The sequence below is a fragment of the Ovis aries genome, chromosome 7, assembly GCF_016772045.2.
Source record: "Ovis aries strain OAR_USU_Benz2616 breed Rambouillet chromosome 7, ARS-UI_Ramb_v3.0, whole genome shotgun sequence".
NCBI classification, from domain to species: Eukaryota; Metazoa; Chordata; class Mammalia; order Artiodactyla; family Bovidae; genus Ovis; species Ovis aries.
Genome location: NC_056060.1, coordinates 10,285,938 through 10,304,517, shown reverse-complemented (window position 1 = coordinate 10,304,517; position 18,580 = coordinate 10,285,938). Strand labels below are relative to the sequence as shown.

General features: G+C 38.6%; 1 protein-coding gene across 1 annotated transcript in view; it reads right to left on the bottom strand.

Annotated features, from left to right (window-relative positions):
• The window catches only part of JMY (junction mediating and regulatory protein, p53 cofactor), a 76,230-nt gene that overhangs the window by 43,413 nt on the left and 14,237 nt on the right, over window positions 1-18,580 (bottom strand). The window contains exon 2 of the mRNA XM_042252021.2: window positions 6,283-6,456. Within this exon, the coding sequence (XP_042107955.1) occupies window positions 6,283-6,456 (174 nt within the window). The remainder of the gene's footprint in view (window positions 1-6,282; window positions 6,457-18,580) is intronic.

Below are 18,580 nucleotides of genomic sequence, written 5' to 3'. Positions count from 1 at the left end.
TACTGCTACACATGCCCACTTGTCTGCTGGAATAGTGCAGAGATGGGTGTCTTTTTCTATTTCACACAAAGACACCTACAGATTTCCCTGGGGGAGGGGAAGGGTAGAGGAAGAAGAATATATTCAAATTACAACCAGAAAACAGTCAAATTGCAAAATGATATGACTGGATGCAAAGGGGAGGGAAAAGCTGAGGGTGCCTTCTAGTACTTACGTACTTTTATCAAGTTATTAAAAATAAGTGGACAATGTGTTTGAAATGCTTATGGTTAATCCAGGAAGACTATCAGTAGGTGAACTCACTGTGACTCATCAAGACACTGGGTTTAAAAATCTAGAGAGGATCATCCAATTTATTTACTTTTACTTGATTATTTAAGCTTCTCTCTTTTTGTTTTGGAGGGGGGCGTGCTGTATGGCTGTGTGATCTTAGCTCCCCAACCAGGGATCAAACCCTGGCCCCCAGCAGTGAAAAGCGCTAGTCGCTGGACCACCAGGGAACTCCTCAAGAATCATCTAGTCTAATTTTCATTTTATGGATAAGAAAACTGAGGCCCAAAGTGAATGTATCTTAGAATTTAGTGTGCTCCATACCTTAGCCGTTGCAGATTTTATTAGACATGTGGTTCTCAACTTTACAGTGTGTCATACTTACCAGGAAGACCTGCTAAAACAAAGATGGCTGAGCTCTTCCCTAGAGTTTCAGTTAAGGGTATCTGAGGTAAGGCCCAAGAATCTGTATTTCTAACAAGGTTCGAGGTGATACTGATACTCCCTGTCTGGGGATCACATTTTTTCACATGTTAAAGAACCAGTACATTAAAGTCTGGGGGCTTCTGAAAGGGATGAGGCTAAAGAATAAAGGTCAAACTCCATAGGATGATACAGCTTTCTAGGTGCTGACCATACCTTCTCTCCTACAAATCCTTAGACCTGAGGCATACCAAACAATTCACACCCTGTGGAAAAACTAAGAGAACAGGCTTTGCAGTCAAATGTGTTTCAGTCCCAGCCATGCCACTTATTGGCCTCCACACATGGTGCTGGGTTGGTGATTCAATAAGGTTTGAATAATTTACTGTGTCTAAAAACCCAAGTACTATGCCTGTTTATTATACCATTCCTATTCTTATATATATGGAATATTCTCAATTCCAATCTCTAATACAAACATATGTACTCACTTCCTACTGAATTCTTATTCTTCAATAGTGAAGCTCACTAATCCCTCTTTTACCGTATGTCTTCAGGCTATGTTGATCACCTCATTTTGTGTCTCTATATAAACTTGTACATTTTGCTCATTTCTCTTTTAAAAAATCACCTGAGTTACAATTTATATACAACAAAATGTACCCATGTTTTAAACATAAATTTTGACAAAGTTTTATACCCATGTTAACAGCCACCATAATCAAGATTTAAAACACATCAAGCTCTCCAAAGGATTCTGCTACATCTGCTTCCTCGGGGAGAATCTCCCCGGCCCCACCACAGGCAACAACTCTTCACAACAATTTTCTAGAATTCCATGTAAATGGAGGCATAGTTTATACTCTATGTCTGGCATCTTTTGCTCAGCACAACATTTTGTAAGCTGTTTAATTGGGATTTAATTAATTTACATATAATCAAGTGTATCAATCTGTCTAAAGTATGTGACTTGATGAGTTTTGATTGCCATAAACCCAAGAAACAACCACTACAATCACGATATAAAACATTTCTGTCACCTCCAAAATATTCCGATACCACTTTGCCATCCACCCCTTCACACGGTGTATATTCTCTTGTGTCTGGCTTCTTCAACTTAGCATGACTTTGAGGTGTGTCTGTGTTGCTGTGTCTTGTGTTGCTGCTTAGTTGTTAAGTCTCGTCTGACTCTGCAAACCCATGAACTGTAACCGGCCAGGCTCCTCTGTCCATGGAATTTTCCAGGTAGGAATGCTGGAGTGGGTTGCCATTTCCTTCTCCAGGTAAGAATACTGGAGTGGGTTGCCATTTCCTTCTCCAGGTAAGAATATTGGAGTGGCTTGCCATTTCCTTCTCCAGGTGACCTTCCAGACCCAGGGATTTAACCTGCATTGACAGGTGGGACTGTTTACCACTGAGCCACCAGGGAAGACCACCTTCTGCATTGTCGAATATTATTCTATCACATGAAAATACCGCATTTTATTTACTCCTCCACCTATTGATGGTTATTTGAGCTCTTCCAGTTTGGGGCTACCAGGAATCCAGTCGGCACAAACACTGGCAAGTTTTTCCTTTTGTGAACAGATGTTTTCATTTCTCTTGTATAGGTAACTAGGAGACAAACAGCTGAGTTGTAAGATATGTACAGTTGACTCTTGAACAACATAGGTTTGAACTGCATGAGTACATTTCTATGCAGATTTTTTCCCCAACAAAGATTACAGTGCTCTAAGATCTGCTGTTGTTGAATCCACAGATGGGGAACCATGAATCTGGAAAGCTTTTTTGCCATTAAACATCTGAGAATTCTGGTATAAATGGCAGGTACTGGAACCACACCCAAGGGTTGTTCAAAGATCAACTGTATACGTTTAATTTTTGAAGAAATTGTCAAGCTGTTTTCCCAAGTGGCTGTACCACTTTAAAATCCTATTAGCAATGTATGAATATTCCAGTTACTCTACATCCTCACTACCACTTGGGAGGGCCAAAATATTTCCATTTCACTCACTTGAATAATCAGTGTGTAACAGTGTCACACTCTGGTATCGATCTCTATTTCCTAGCTGAGTGTGTACAGTGTCACACTCTGGTATCGATCTGTTATTTCCTAGGTGAGTGCACAGTATTGCACTCTGGTATCGATCTCTATTTCCTAGCTGAGTGTGTACAGTGTCACATTCTGGTATCGATCTCTATTTCCTAGCTGAGTGTGTACAGTGTCACATTCTGGTATCGATCTCTATTTCCTAGCTGAGTGTGTACAGTGTTGCACTCTGGTATTGATCTGTATTTCCTAGGTAAGTATGTGGGACATCTCTGCATGTGATTATTGGCCATATCTTTGTGTCCTTCTAAATATTTAGCTCATATTGAAAATTTGGGGGTTTTATCTTACTGAGTTGCACAGTTCCTTTCTCAGATATATTGATATTACAAGTTATTTTGTCTCAAGTGTATGGCCTGCCTTCTCATTTCCTTAATCTTTCAAATAGCAATATTTAATTTTAGTGAAGTCTAATTTATCATTCTTTTTATTAGTTTTTGGCCCAAGTTTTCTGCATTGTATCTAAAAAAACATTTGCCTTTCCTTCCCAAAGACTGTAAAACCTTTTGCAGTTTGCTTATAAAAGTTTTATACTATAAGCTTTATGTTCTGGTCTAAGATGTACTCAAATTAATTTTTGTGTATGGTGTAACATAAGGAAGACTAGGGTTCATTTTTTCTATATAGATATCCACTTCTGGCAGCACTTGTTGATAAGACTATTCTTTCCCCCTACTGAACTGCCTTGGTACCTTTGTGAAAAACTAATTGAATATGTAGCCACAAGTCTATTTTAAATTCCATCCTACTGGAATTTTAATTTGCATCTACAGATCCACTAAGAGCTGACATGTGAACATTATTGACTATTTTAATAGATTTTCTTCCAATCTATTACCATGGTCTATCTCCCATTTATTTACGTATACTTTAATTTCTCTCAGCAAAATTTTATAATTTTTCAGTATAAAGTCCTTTAATAGATTTTATAAAATTTATCTTTAAACATTTCAAGCATTTTTAAAAATTTCTATTTCAGTTTCATTTCTGGAAGACAGAAAATACTACTGAATTTCTAAGTACTGACCTTGTAACTAAACTTACAGATTATTTCCAGTAGCTTTTTTAGATCCTTATTTTTCACATGTGTGATCACATAATCTATGAATTACAAAAAGCTTTACTTTTTCCCCTAATGCCAGAGAAATAGTGAATAAAAGTTGTGAGAGCAGACAGTTTTGTTTCGTTACCAATCTTAGTGGAGGAAGAATTCAATCATTCATCATCACATATGATGTTAAATGAGCTCTACATAATACCCTTTATCAGGTCAAGGATGGGCTTCCCTGGTGGCTCAGACAGTAAACAATCTGCCTGCAATGCAAGAGACCCAAACTTGATGCCCTGGTCAGGAAGATCCATCCCCTGGAGGAGGGAATGGCTACCCACTGCAGTACTCTTGACTGGGGAAGCCCACGGACAGAGGAGCCTGGCGGGCTGCAGTCCCTGGGGCTGCAGAGTCTGACAAGCCTGGGCGACTAACACTTTCACTCTTCTCAGGTCAAGGAAGTTCCCTTCTCTGCCTGGTTTGCTGACATTTTACCATGGATGGGCAATGAACTTTATCAAATGCATTTATGCACCCAGAGACACAGATTTTTTTTCCTTTACTGATAATATTGTGAGTTACATTGATTACTTTTTGTAATGTTAAACCAATCTTGTCTTTCTGAGATAAACCCTGGTCATGGTATATTATTGAATCCTATTTTTCAATATTACATTAAGAATTATTACATCCACATTCATAAGGGATATTCATTTGTAGTCTTCTTTTTCTCTGTAATGTCATTTGATCTGGATAATGCTTACCTCAGGGTTTTAAATTATGAATTCAACTTTGTTAATATCGAGCCACCAAATTTTTTCTATTTTCCTTTGAACCTATTTTGACAATTTGTATTTCTATAAGAAATGTGTCCATTATTGTGTTTAAGTAGTTGAATTTTTGGCACAAATTTGTTCCTGTTCTCTTTCTAGCTCATCATTATACATCATTAGAGGACCAATGAAGTAAAATAACCATTTTTACCTCTGAAAATATTATCAGTTTAAAAAATATTGTCTGTAAAAAAAAATTGTCTGTTCCTCCTCACATATATTCTGCTTCCCAGGAGAAAAAAATGTAGCAGTAAGTGATGCTAGCGGACAACAGAGTCTGACATGGCGGTTCAATCAATTTGCTAATGTTAATACTCAATATAAATTATGCTGCTGCTGCTGCTAAGTCACTTCAGTTGTGTCTGACTCTGTCCGACCCCATAGATGGCAGCCCACCAGGCTCTTCTGTCCCTGGGATTCTCCAGGCAAGAACACTGGAGTGGGTTGCCAGTTCCTTCTCCAATGCATGAAAGTAAAAAGTGAAAGTGAAGTTGCTCAGTCGTGTCTGACTCTTAGTGACCCCATGTACTGCAGCCCACCAGGCCCCTCTGTCCACAGGATTTTCCCGGCAAGAGTACTGGGGTAGGTTGCCATTTCCTTCTCCTATACAAATCATGATATATTAATAATTAATATGAAAGCAAAACTTCACTAGACGCTGACAGTCAATGTTCAGCTGTATGGAGTATGTCTGCTCTGCACTGCAACCAGTTTAGAAGATGGGGCCTCCATGTCTTCTAGTTCATCCCTGCCTTCCAGTCAAGTTTTCAATGGGCAAAAATTCTATAGTTCATTTTTAAAAACTGAAGGAAACTGTACTGCCTAAAAAGTCTCAGTTACTATTTATCACTTTAACCAAAATGCCAAGTTTATGATAAAACTGCCATTTTTTCCCAAAATGCCCATATTTTTGAAAATTATTAATAAAGGAGAACACATCAATTATGTGATGGTCTGTATGGCTCCATGCTGATTCATTAAAGGGAAAAAGACACACAGACATGCTTTACTTTGTTATATTTTTTCAAATATACACTCATTCTTGCCCCAAGCATAAGGTTCTCAGAATAATTAGTAATTTCTCACATATAAGTTTATTAAATAATGCTCCAAATTAACTCATTATGAAAAAAAATTTAATATCCTAGTTCAGCAATATTTTCATGTGAATTAAACAGCAACATTGATTTGAGGTCAGCTATAAAACCAAACCCTTAACACTCACCTCAAAAAATGTAGTATTACTTTACACACAAAAATCAAATGTCATGAAGTTTAAAGCTCTACCATTAAGGCCTTGTAACTTTTAAAAAGGTCCTCCCAAAACATATGTTCCCAAAACTCCTGCTAAAGAAGTCTAGGACTAGACTAGACAATGTCCTCTCAACCCTGCCTACTCAGCACAGTCACCTTTTCAGACGGTTTTAAAATGAGGTATTCAGGCTCTGTGTAACACAGAACTACCTAACTAGGATCTTTGGGAGCAACAGACCAGATATCTACATTTATAAAAGCTCCTCTAATAATTAAAATGCATAGCCAGCCAGACTGAGAACTACGAAATAGGTAGGTAACATTTTAGGTTTTAAGAAAACTACCTTGATCTGCTGTCTTCGTAGCATAGCAAGTTCTCGCATGTCTCGGAATGGCTGCAGCAAATACTGATAGAGTTCAGTTGTGGCTTCTGCAAGGCTGCTGTAGGCTTCGTCCTCCATCTGATACAAGTCCAGAAGCTCTACCATGCTCTCCGTATTCTTGTGCTTATCCAAGAGCTGTGGAACAAGAAAGTTTCACTGCAAAGAAATCCAACTGGAATAGCCTGTAAACATTTGCAAACTCTCTATCATCTCAGGACTTTGGGACTCTGAAATGCGGAATGAAGAGAGAATGAGAAGCACTGATTGCTTGCATCACTCATCTCCATGACTCACGTGTTTTACTACAAGACCACTGCCTGACACATCCTTTTCTAACTGCGTCTCTAGTTTATTCCGGTTCTCTGCATATTCTGGTATTCTGGAATTCCATACTATCTGCCTACTCTAAAAGAGATTTTTCCAGCATCTAGTAGCTTTCTCCATATTTATATAAATTTTTTTCCCCATCATTTATCTAAGGCCTCTCAGACAACCATTTTGCCTTGTTGCATTTCTTTTTCTTGGGGATGGCTTTGGTCACCATGCAAAGAAATACAGGAAAACAATAGAAAGGGAAAGACTAGAGGTCTCTTCAAGAAAGTACCTACAAAACAACACCAATAAAGTTTGGAGACTGGCACTCTCCATTCAACTCCATTCAACTTCACTAGTCACTAAATCTAGAGCCTATTATACAGAGTGAAGTCAGAATGAGAAATATAAATATGGTATACTGACACATATATATGGAATCTAGAAAAACAATACTGATGAATTTATTTTCAGGGCAGGAATGAAGAAACAAAGGTGGAGAACAGACCTATGGACATGGAGGCAGGGAAGGAGGGTGAGGGTGAGATGTATGGAGAGTAACATGGAAATTTACATTACCATGTGTAGAACAGATAGCCAATGGGAATTTGTTGTATGACAGAACTCAAACTGGGGCTCTGTGACAATCTAGAAGGGTGGGATGGGGAGGGAAGTTCAGGAGGGAGGGGACATGGGTGTACCTATGGCTGATTCTTGTTGATGTCTGACAGAAAACCACAAAAATCTGTAAAGCAATTATCCTTCAATTAAAAAAAAGTGCCCCCCCAAAAAAGATACAGTAATCAAGACAGTGTAATACTGGTAAAAGAACAGATCAATGGAAGAATCTAAAAGCAAACCCACACACAAATAGTCAAGCAGTCTTTTGACAAAAGAGCAAAGACAATTCAATGAAGAGATCAATCTTTTCAACAAACGGTATTGAAACAAATGGATATCCATGTCTGAGAGAAAGAAAAAGAAATCTACAGACCTTAAACTTTTCAAAAAAATTCATTTAAAATGGACCACAGATCTAAATGTAAGATTCAAAGTTATAAAACTCTTAGAAAATAACACAGGACAACATCTAGGTAACCTTAGGTTTGATGACTTATTAGATATAACATAAAAACACAACACTTTTCTATAAACCTGAATGTGATAAAACGAAGTCTATTAACTTTTAAATGATGATAACAAACCTATTTAAAGACATAGTTTTATATTCACTGTATGCATGATTTTATTTTTTTAAATAAACAAAAAATCATTAAAAATAAATCCATTATATCCAATTAACACTGATTTTCACCCCTCTTAAGTCCTAGTGTTTTAAAGTGATTGGACCAATCTATGTCTTTCTGCTTTGTTAACAAGTAGTTTTGGTAGGCTGGTTTTGTTTGCTATTTGTTTTTAATAGAGGCCTACTAGAACAAAAAGAACTCAAACATCAGTGATTTTAACAACTGATAACACACAAACGATTAACAGACATAGACAGAAGGCCAGACCAAGTGACGATCTTGCTTTATGCTGAAAGCAAAGAGATGCCATCAAAGGTTTGTTGATTTGCTTTGTTTTTCCTTCAAAAATCTCTCCGGTTCCAGGGAAGCATCAAGGAATATTTTCCCAAGTAAAGGAATCTTGTTATTCTGAAGGGTAAAAAGGGACTAACTAGGCAAAGTGGGGCTTCCCTAGTGGCTCAGCTGGTAAAGAATCCGCCTGCAATGCAGGAGACCTGGGCTCGATTCCTGGGTTGGGAAGATCCCCTGGAGAAGGGAACGGCTACCCACTCCAGTATTCTGGCCTGGAGAATTCCATGGACTGTATAGTCCACGGGGTCACAGAGTCTCACTTTCACTTTCTTTCAGGCAAAGTGTAAAGGGAAGACTCGGTCAGAAAAACACAGTGACTTGTCCCTGGATAAAATAAGATTTATAAATTGGAGCAGACAGAGAAAGGCAACATATGAAAGACAATTCTGGAGATACCAGCATACATGATGGACTGGAGTTACACTACAGTGGTGAGAACAGACTGGAAGGGGCAACAGAGTGGACGCAAACAGGTTAGTTCACAGCCTCCTAGGCTGGTCCATGAAAGCTGCTGGTAAGGTTAGACTGGAGGAAGAGAAAAGCACGGATTCATGAAATGCTTTGGAGGTAAAAGCAACTGCACTTGTTAAAAGACTGGATTTCCCCTTGACTCTAAGATCTTTGGTCTTCACTGATACAAAGAACACAGGAATAGAAACAAGTTTTTAGAGCAAAGGTTACAGATTCAGAGACAGCGTCCAAACTGTTTTTTAGCTATCCATGAAAAGAGGTCATAAAGGGAAGGCACAATGTCCCCAAGCTAGACCTTTACCTTTCGTTGGTCTACAATCTACCTAGGGAAACAAACCAAGAGACAGAAGTAAAACACTGATTGTAAAAGACAGTAAAAGCTTAGAGAAAAGATGGTTCAGAGTGGGCTAAAGCAGCTGAAACAGATGTCCGAAAACTAGGATCTGAAGTGGATCTTGAAAGATGGGAAGTGAAGACAGGTGAAGAACAACAACCCAGTCTTAAGAAATTACATGAATAGAAGTGTCACAGATTTGAAATTTGGATGGGAGGAAGAGGGTGGCAGAGTGTCATTGTGCTCCTTGAGGTAGAGTGTATGCACTAGCAGGCAGGACACCACACCGAGTCAGTAAATGCAGCATTTCTAATAAGCGGGGAAACCATCTATGGAATAGAAAAAAAGGAACGATACATTTGATCAATGGGATCTGTTTAATGTTTAGTTTACATGGTTCAAATTATCTAGAAAACCATATCAAAGTGATGGTCATTTAGCATCTGGTTACTTGAAGCATGGTCTGGGACCAGCATCGTCTGAGAACTGGTTAGAAATAAAGAACCTCAGGGCCCACTCCAGACCCACAGAATGAGAATGAGCGATGGGCATGCACAGTGAAGTCTGAGACGCACTGCTTCAGTAAACGCCTTCTATGCCCACACTGCCTATGCGTGCTTGGTTGCTCGGTGTCTCTGCGATCCCATGGACTGCAGCCCACCAGGCTCCTCTGTCCGCGGGGACTTTCCAGGCAAGAATACTGGAGTGGGTTGCCATGCCCTCCTCCAGGGGATCTTCCCAACCCAACAATCAAAACCAGGTCTCTGACACTGCAGGCAGATTCTTTACTGTCTGAGCCACCAGGGAAGCCCCCACATTAACTATAATTCGAGACAAAAGTCTCAGTAAATTACACAAATTATGTAGCACATCTTCAAATTGAAACTTGTTAGAATTATGGTATGTAACATTTTTTCTTGTATCTAAAATCATTTTTCCCTCACTCTTTCTCTCACTATTTTAACTATTATTTTATTTTAGCTCAATTAGCACTATTCAGACCAAAATTAAGGTAAAATTCCCATTTCTCATGGTTTAGTTCCATATTAAAGCATTTTTAGCTATTCTTAAAAAAAGGTTACTACTGAAGCCAACCACAGAATGATCTTCACCTTTAGAAGACAGGTCCAAAGAGACAAAGTCTGTCTGGCATTATCTCCAGCACTGGCCAGATCTTATCTCCAATACATGGGCCATTCAATGAAACTGAATGTTTAAAAGCAATCCCCCACTCCCCACAAATACATTAAATAAGCAAAAATAAACAAAAAATATTGAACAAATAAAAAATAAAAGCGATGCCCATTAAAATAATCAAATTGACTGTTTTCATTCTGATATGTTTGCTTGTTTTTTAAAAATTATAATTTGGCCTTTTACTACTGCAGAGAAATGATGAAATTATAATGAAGATATTCCAGTTCTTCTGACAGAATTCTATTAATTTACAAACTGGCAATTTACAATCCAATTTAGAATAACCTGAAAAATCACAATAGAAATAGAATTCAATAAGCTGTTATAATTTATATGCAAAAACCAACAGCCCTTTCATATTAAATATAAAACAATCAGCAAGGATTCCATCTGTAATAAAACAGAAAAATACCTAGGAATAAACTTAAATCTATTAAGAGCCATGTAAATAAAATGTTATGGTACCAAAAGACTATAAATAAACAGAAGACTGAATCTATAAATTTTATATGGTAACAAAACACCTTGATACTTCTATGGCACAGGAAAAAGCCAATTTTAAAGTTCAAGTGGAAAAACAAGAGGACAAAATAGCGCAAAAAAAAAAACCTTTGTTTTTCTTATAAAGAGTAAATGTGGAGAAAGGTAATGGGCTACCCAGGTATTATAAATATTTGATATAAGCATTGAGTACAATGAAGTAATAAAGAGTTCAGATATATGAAAGTTTACTGCATGATAAGCAAGAATCATTCAAGAAATATTTGTGATAACTGTCATTTCCCCAGAAAAAAAAAGAGTTGGACCCCATCTTATTCCTGAATGAAGTAGCTCAGTCGTGTCTGACTCTTTGCCACCCTGTGGCCTGTAGTCTGCCAGGCTCCTCCATCCATGGGATTCTCCAGGCAAGAGTACTGGAGTGGGTTGCCATGTCCTTCTCCAGGGGATCTTCCCGACCCAGCGACTGAACCCACGTCTCCTGCATTGCGGGCAGATGCTTTACCGTCTGAGCCACCAGGGAAGCCAAAATCAATTCTTGCAGGGTCAACAATTTAAATGCAAACAGCAAAATCAACTGGCTACAGACATAAATAACTAAATCAAGAAATAAATGACAAAGGGAAAAATATTTGCAACACAATTTCCAAGATCAAAACAAACAACAAAGAGGTAAAGAAATTACTCCTGAACAAATGAAGATTCATTCATACTGCAAAATAAATCACAAATTAACACTTTTCATGGGAGACAGGGTGCTCAGGGCTGGTACACTGGGATGACCCTGAGGTATGGGTTGGGGAGGGAGGTGTTGGGGGGGTTCAGGATGGGGAACACATGTACACCCATGGCTGATTCATGTCAATGTATGGCAAAAACCACCATAATACTGTAAAGTAATTAGCCTCCAATTAAATTAATTTTAAAAAATAAATAAAACATTTCATGGATAAGATAAAGTTTTGAAAGTAAGTCTTGGATTTGAAAGGATATATTAGGTTGGTACAAAATTATGGTTTTGCATTGTTGAACTTTGCCATTTGATACTGGAATACATTCTTAAATAAATGCTGTTATGTTATACACCATTTTAATATGCATTTCTCACTTTATGCTTTTTGCTAATGAATTATTACTAGCTGTTTATATGCATTTTAGGCAATGGAAATGATGTTAGACAAAAAACATATTTGAGCGATTTTCCTGTTTGAGTTCAAAATGGGTCATAAAGCAGCAGAGACAACTCGCAACATCAACGCCACCACTTAGTCAAGGAACTGCTAATGAATGTACAGTCCAGTGGTGTTTCAAGAAGTTTTGCAAAGGAGACAAGAGCCCTGAAGATGAGGAGTGAAATGGCCGGCCACTAGAAATTGACAACAACCCACTGAGAGCATCACTGAAGCTGATCCTCTTACAACTACACAGGAAGCTGCCCAAGAACTCAATGTCAACCTCAGTACAGTCATTTGGCATTTAAAGCAAATTGGAAAGGTGAAAAAGCTCAGTGAGTGCATGCCTCATGAGCTGACTACAAATTAACAACAACAACAAAAAAAACAAAAACATTTTTGAAGTGTCATCTTCTCTTATCCTTTTCTTAAATTTTTAATTGGAGAATAATTACAATATTATGATGGCTTCTGCCTTACATCTATACGAACTGGCCATAAGCATACATTTGTCCCTTCCATCCTGTACCCCTCTCTCACCTCCCTCCCCACCCCATCCCTCCACACTGTCACAGAGCACCAGCTCTGGGTGCCCTGCATCACACATCAGGAAAAAAAGACACATGTATCCCAAAGTTCACCGCAGCACTATTTATGACAGCTTGGACATGGAAGCAACCTAGATCTTCGCTGGCAGATGAATGGATAAACAAGCTGTGGTACATATACACAGTGGAATACTACTCAGCCATAAAAAGGAACACATTTGAGCCAGTTCTGGTGAGGTGGATGAACCTAGAGCCTATTACACAGAGTGAAGTAGGCCAGAAAGAGAAAGACAAATATCACATATTAAGGCACATATATGGAAACTGGAAAGATGGTACTGACAATCCTCCATGCAGGGCAGCAAAGGAGACACAGACGTAATGAACAGACTTTTGGACTCAGTGGGAGAAGGCGATGGTGGGGTGATCTGAGAGAACAGCACTGAAACCTACACATTACTGTATGTAAAACAGTCTTCTGTTATTCTATGCAACAACAACGAGTCATTTCTCAATCGGATTGTGACAGGAGACGAAAAGTGGACTGTATACGACAAGTGTGATGACCAGCTCAGTGGTGGGACTGAAAAGAAGCGCCAAAGCACTTTCCAAAGCCAAACATGTACCCAAAAGAGGGTCACGGTCACTGGTGGTCTGCTGCCTGACCGATCCACTATAGCTTTCTGAATCCTGGCGAAACCATTACAACTGAGCAGTATCCTAAGCAAATCGATGAGGTGCACCCCAAACTGCCTTGCCTAAACCCAGCGTTGGTCAACAGATAGGGCCCAATTCTTCTCTGCAACAATGCCCAACCACACGTCACACAACCAACACTTCAGAAGTTGAACAAATTGGGCTACGACATTTTGCCTCATCTGCCATATTCACCTGACCTCTCACCAACCGACTAACACTTCTTCAAGCATCTCGACAACTTTTTGCAGGAAAAATGCTTCCACAACCAGCAGGATGCAGAAACGCTTTCCAAGAGTTCATGGAATTCCAAACCATGGATTTTTAGGCTACGGGAATAAACAGACTTCTTTCTCATTGGCAAAAGTATGCTCACTGTAATGGCTCCTATTCTGATGAATACAGATGCGCTTGAGCCAAGTTACAATGATCTACGATTCAGGGTCCCAAACCACAATCGCTTTTGCACCAACCTAACAGAAACAACAAAGGTCCATCTAGTCAAGGCTATGGTTTTTCCAGTGGTCATGTATGGATGTGAGAGTTGGACTGTGAAGAAAGCTGAGTGCCAAAGAATTCATGCTTTTGAACTGTGGTGTTGGAAAAGACTCTTGAGGGTCCCTTGGACTGCAAGGAGATCCAACCAGTCCATTCTGAAGGAGATGAGCCTTGGGATTTCTTTGGAGAGAATGATGCTAAAGCTGAAACTCCAGTACTTTGGCCACCTCATGCGAAGAGTTGACTCATCGGAAAAGACTCTGATGCTGGGAGGGATTGAGAGCAGGAGGAGAAGGGGACGACAGAGCGTGAGATGGCTGGATGGCATCATTGACTCAATGGACGTGAGTCTGAGTGAACTCCAGGAGCTGGTGATGGACAGGGAGGCCTGGCATGCTGCGATTCATGGGGTTGCAAAGAGTCGGACACGACTCAGCAACTGAACTGAACTGAACAGAAACAAATAGTAACCACCTTCTTTTGTTTCAAACAATGTGAATTGATACATCCTCTACAGAAAGCAATTTAAGCAAAATACTATTTCTCTTTGACCCAGCCATTTCTCTTACAGAATTTTATCCTACAGATACATATACACATGTGGGAAAAGATACGCTATTTCAGCAGCAAAAGACCAGGAAAAAACCTATATATCAAACCAAATTCATTCAATGGAGCATTATTTAGCCATTAGAAGAAATTGTTTGTTACAGGAAAAAGAAAACTAAGATGTTAATAACATGCTACCATTTGAGTTGTTTAAAAGTGGAAAATAGGACATATCGATATGTACTGTCTATGTCTTTATGCATGTCACTGAATCTCTAAGACACACAAGCAACTCTTATGGGTGGCTCCTCTGAGGAGATGAGAAGATGGGGGAAGGAATTGGGTTTATACTCCAGCTTTCAATCATGATCTATGGAGTAAATATACTTTTTTAAAAAGGAAAGTCTTATAGCCTATTTCTTTTCCACCCCGAAAGTATCTTGGCTTACACATGAAAAGAGGAAAATTAAATTATACCCTTTGCCACATCTAAAACTGCACATACAACTTTTGCTAAAGTATGAGAAATATGAAAATGATACATGCTTCTCTTCATTTGCTCATCTACAACTGTACCTAAGTCATGTGTTAAACCATCTATTTTAAGCTACAGCTGAAAGAAGATTATGAAAGTAATAGCAGCAGTGTGAAAAATCAATTTCTAATCACAACACTCTTCTCAAGTCCCAGAAATCAGTTCTAATTATTGGCAAAGATGCTCCTAGGCTTAACACCAAGGCTGCAACATATCTGAAATAAAATAACCAGATTAAGGAAGGACAGGATAATAAAATGGGAGGGGGGTATTGTCACATGAGTGTGTAATAGCAACAAAGCAGTGGCTAACTTTACAATGAGTTATAAACTATCCTTTTTTTTTTTGGCCCCACCTCACAAGCTTGTGGTATCTTAGTTCCCTGACCCGGGATTGAACCCCGGCCCTCAGCAAAGAAAGCACTGAGTCCTGACTACTGGACTACCAGAGAGTTCCCTAAACGATCTTTTTATTGTTATAATAAAGGCAATAATTCTCTCCTTGCAAGAAAATGTACATTGAAAGAAACCCCTTATCTATTATTCCACTTGAAAATGGAACTTACGTTGATTTTCTACCAAGTACTAGGAATAGTAGAACTGTTAAAAAAGATGTTTCAATAATAAAAGTTCTCCAAGCCATTTACAAGCAATCGAATGAGAGGCTTCAACACTAAGACAATCCTCAGATACTGGGCTTCTTTGAGCTCTTCCTACAGAGACACTAAAGTAAATGTAAAGCACCAGTTTAGACACTGCTTAGTACCGACACAAAAACATTGTCACCATATGCTTGCTAATTACACCACAATCGGATTCTACACAGGTGTGCAACCACGAGAAAATCAGTTATTCTACTCAAATATTAACAGTTATATATTTCCCAAATGCCTCTGATCAACAAACAAAGCAGTACTTTACAAAGCTATTATGCACCAACTAAACTTAATACTCCTGCAGAGAAGCCCAAGGCGTCTCACCTAACACTGCTAATTTATTAATTTGTCTTCTTAGCTATAAAGTTTCACGTTTTTCCAACATTAGATTACCTATAAACCAATTATAGCTTCAATCAGCAGTTTATTTTAATCTAAGTATCTGAAAATAATCTCAAAGGAAATGAATTTTTAAATGTCAAAAGAGACAATTTACTAAGCATTAGACTGTTTAGTCTAAACCATTTCCTATAATCCAAAAGATAAAAGACTTCAACTGTAAAAGATAATCGCAACCTGTTACAATAATGCATTTAATTTTCTATTTTGCTAACCAAAACTGACTAAATCCAGGGACTAAATAAACTGAACTGTGGATATTTGCAGGTTATTAACTGTGAAATGTAAAAGGTGCTATAAATAATATACACAAAAAAAGAGTAGAAAGAAATTGGAAAGAGAGTTAGCTTACTTAGGATTAAGAATATCTGAGACAGATGTATAGAGAAGGCCTGAATTTAAAATGGAGAAAATAGTGTTTGCTAAACTTGGGAAGATCACTGATGGATACAAACTGAGTCAGAATACAGATGGACCTATGAGACTACAACATGCCTACAAAGGGTGATTTTGGATGGGCTCAAGTGCACCCAATACAAAACAGAGATACTCATTACAGGATGCAATGGAAAGGAGGGCAGACAGGAACAGGGCTTAGAAAGTAAAAAACTGAATTACCTGTTTCAAAACCTGAAACATCGCTCATGCAATTTATTTAGAAAGTCATTTTGCTCTACTGAGTCACTTAAAAGAAATGAAGCAGAACTGTATACAGCATTAATTAAACACATTAACCTAATAAGTAGAACACTTCTTTACCCTTCCTTCCAGCTTCCCTAACAGATACCTTTTTTGTTTCCTCCAGTCTAATTCTGATAACAACTAAGCTCCTAACCTACTCTGATATTTGAAACAAAGCTCACCTTATTGCAAAGTTTCTCTAGGGCAAGGACCCCACAACTTTCATCAGGTTCTTAAAGGAGTCAGTGCCAACAGCTTTTAAAAAATTTCTTTCAAGACTCCCTATAACCATTGTAACAGAGAAAGTACAAAATAAACTTGTGCCATTTACTCCCTTCTTTAGCCCTGTTCAACTTTGGCTTTATAACCCTGTGAAAAGTTACAAATACAGGGGAAAGGAAGAAAGCACCTCCTGTGCTTAACTGAGTCCCCATCCCACAGGATGCCAATCAGTTACAGAGCCTGCTCGCAGACTTCAGGATTACAGTGAAAGTTGCTCAGTCATGTCTGACTCTGTGCAACCCCATGGACTGTAGCCTGCCAGGCTCCTCTGTCCATGGAATTCTCCAGACCAGAATACTGGAGTGGGTAGCTGTTCCCTCCTTCAACGGATAGGACTGCCACTATCCTTGAAGATCCTCAGATAATTTGTGAAGTCCTGGGTATAATTAGAAGCTAAACTCTCTCCTGCCCAGAGTCTCAGAACTTTCTTCCTACTTTAATGTGTCAAACCCAATACAGTGCCTCATTTTTTAAATTAAAATGTTTAAGCAGCAACATAAAATCTACAAATAATACCATCCTTTAAATTATTATTAAGACATGAAATTAATTATCTGCTTGTGGAAAACGGTAACGCAAAACTAGCAATGTGGTGCTAAGATGGAGAGGGAGGCCTGCCCCAGCAATCCACCTGGATCTGTGGTCCTGGGAATTTCCCTTAGGCCTAGGGGACTGGTTTTCTCAATGACAAGGAAGGGCCAACACCACATACATTTTCACACAAAGCACACTGCTCAACTCTGTTCTTGTTTTGTACAAGTGTTGAATCATTTTTATTACTATGTCAATCACTGATTATTTATTAGGAACTGTTAATGCTGAAATCCAATTTTGGAAAGTATAAGGGCTACTATTTTGAAAATTGGTTTTCAGATTATTTCATAGGTGAGTGGCAAATTTAATTTCATTTTACTTCTGGTGAGGAAGTACCTTTAATTAAAATGTTAGGTACATGTACACATGTCATATACAGAAACCAACTTTATAACATATCAAAAAACGTCCACTGAGTACCCACTGAGTACAGAAACACTGGGGAATTGAGGCATTAGAAAAGAAAAACAGCAAACCCACCTCTGTCTCCCGGGCCTTACAATGCATTTTAAAGGGTAGGAGGGAATCCATAAAGGGAAAAACCAGAAAAGCAGTCATGAATGATGTGACCCATATGTAATATAATGCGTCTCTGATCTCCGAATTTCTGACAGAAAGTCCTGGTTTCTGAAAGTGGTCATAAATGACTTTCTTCAGGAGGGGTACCTGACCTGGCCCGGAAAGAAGGAACTTAAACCATGAAAGAACAACACGGGCAGGGGAGGAATGTGTCCTTCCTCTCATACAATATACGGTGTACGGTAAGTTCAGTGAACAATGTGTAAAGGAGCTTCACTAGAATAACGAAAGGTTCATGTAGAGAAAAGAAAGAGATTAACTGGCAGGTTAACCAGAAAATGGATGATGCTGAAGACCAGGATTTAGGCCCTGTTACAGGACAATGGTAAGCAATAGAAGAGGTCGGCTTGATGTGGGTATATTACAGCTAAGAGTTGGGTAGGAAGATGTGCAAAGTAATGCTTGGGAGCAAGTATTACAAAGGCTACTTTGCAAGGAAGACATTGAAGGAGAGCTAAAATAAGTCCAGGGATGAAATTGTGAGATTAGGTGTAGGAGCAACATGAGAAAGCAGAAACTAATGAATAAATGATTCCATAGTTCTAAAGTTCTAAAATTCATATTTAACATTTCTGAATCAGTATGCATTTACAAATCAATGATGCAGATATAACTATTATGGCCACTTACAGAAATAAGAACCAGAGGCACAGGCTCGGTA